General features: G+C 43.6%; 1 protein-coding gene across 1 annotated transcript in view; it reads left to right on the top strand.

Annotated features, from left to right (window-relative positions):
• PTCD2 (pentatricopeptide repeat domain 2) overlaps positions 1 to 1,632 on the top strand; it is a gene marked incomplete at its 5' end in the record, with an annotated part of 29,477 nt that overhangs the window by 25,499 nt on the left and 2,346 nt on the right. The window contains one exon of the mRNA XM_045285228.1: positions 1,034 to 1,052. Within this exon, the coding sequence (XP_045141163.1) occupies positions 1,034 to 1,052 (19 nt within the window). The remainder of the gene's footprint in view (positions 1 to 1,033; positions 1,053 to 1,632) is intronic.

Here is a 1,632-nt window from a genome sequence, read left to right as displayed (position 1 = left end):
TTCGCTGTGCCATGCCTATAAGGTGATTGACGAAACCATGGTGCACGATAGTCAGCAATGTGTTATCTTTGCTTATTAACATATGAAGAGGTTTTGTGCAACAGATTTGCCTAAAGCAATACATGCCAGGGGAGGGAGGGATCCCCTAACAATCATCACGGCTCTGGTAGGTACAATTATACAGCGATACTAGGTAAAGAATATAGTAAAGCCATAGAGAATAAGGAGAGATAGAAGAGTGAGTGAAATAATGGAGTCAGACCATTTCATGGTAGCATGCTCACTACAGCCCTACTTGGTGTTCCACGTGGAGATGGGAGACGGGTGGGCCAGAGAGAGAGACTTTTATTGTTAACCAAGGCTTATATATCTTTAGGGGGTGGGGGGGCGTGATTACAGGTAACCACACATGTCACAGGAAGGGGCTGTACAATAGACAAAACAAGCAATAGGGGGCTATACCATGGGCATAATCGTAACAGGAAGGAGATGAGCTGGGGGATGTACATATGATAGGAAGGGGTGGAACTAGAGGTATACATGTGACCAGAAGGGTGGACCCTAGATTCATGATGGTGGCCTAACCTTGGCCACCCTTGAGTGAGCTTGACCTCCCAGGGCTCTCCTTCAGGGAAACAATCTACTATTATCCTTATCATAAGGGAGTGGGCCCTATTTATTGTGGGATAAACAGTGGTGTCTGCTTGCTCTGGATGGCTGATAACCCTTAGGGAGAATAACCTCTGACCTACTTTTCGTTGACCTCCAAGTGTAGACATTCACCATGTGTAACAAGCAGCTAGGTTTGGCCTAGATTTAGGGGAGACAGCCTGGGGGAGATCTTTGTTTCCCACAGATACATATGCTGATTTCTTGCCTGCTGCTTCCATGAGCATTGATTGTGTATTCAAGCAGAATGAAATCCTTGATAACTTTAGTCTTTCTCCATTTATTATGTTTCCAACTGCCCAGTTGTGAGGATTTTGGTCTTGACATTGAGCTGTAACTCACACTAAAGATGGCAGTTCTTGAGTTTCAGCAAGCAAGTTTATGTCATCTGCATAGCTCAAGTTGTTAATTAGCCTTCCACCAATCCTGATGTCCTGTTCTGCATATAACCCATCGTCTCAGATGAGGTGCTCAGCATATAGATTGAATAAGGTTGGTGAAAGGATACAACCCTGACACACACGTTATTTTAAACCAGGCGGTGTGCCGCTACTGTTTGCAAGACTGCCTCCTTTGGCCTATGTACAAGGATGAGCTTAAATTGTAGAATGGTTCTCTTGGTTTCCTTTAATATTTATTTTTTTCTTCCTTTAATATTTCTATAGTGATGTAAGAGCCTTGGGGATAAATGTAAAGCGGCCAACCTGAAGTTCAGTGGTTCAAACCCACTAGCTATTCCTCAGGAGGAAGATGAGGCTGTCTGCTCCTGTAAAGATTTGCAACCTTGGTGAACTTATACAAGGTGGCTATGAGTCGGAATCAGCTTGCTGGAGAACTTTTCCCCTTTCATCATTTTCCCCCCCTGAATTTTACTGAGGGGGAAGAGATGAAATAAAAAGCAATCGAGTAAAATTCAGAAAAAAATACGATGAAAGGGAAAAAGAATGCAAAACCCAGCAGCCT

The sequence above is a fragment of the Echinops telfairi genome, unplaced genomic scaffold (genome assembly GCF_000313985.2).
Source record: "Echinops telfairi isolate 266 unplaced genomic scaffold, ASM31398v2 ScPeMD7_7469;HRSCAF=8507_1, whole genome shotgun sequence".
Lineage (NCBI taxonomy): Eukaryota > Metazoa > Chordata > Mammalia > Afrosoricida > Tenrecidae > Echinops > Echinops telfairi.
Note: the sequence above shows the minus strand (reverse complement) of the source record. Positions and strands in the feature narration are given on the sequence as shown.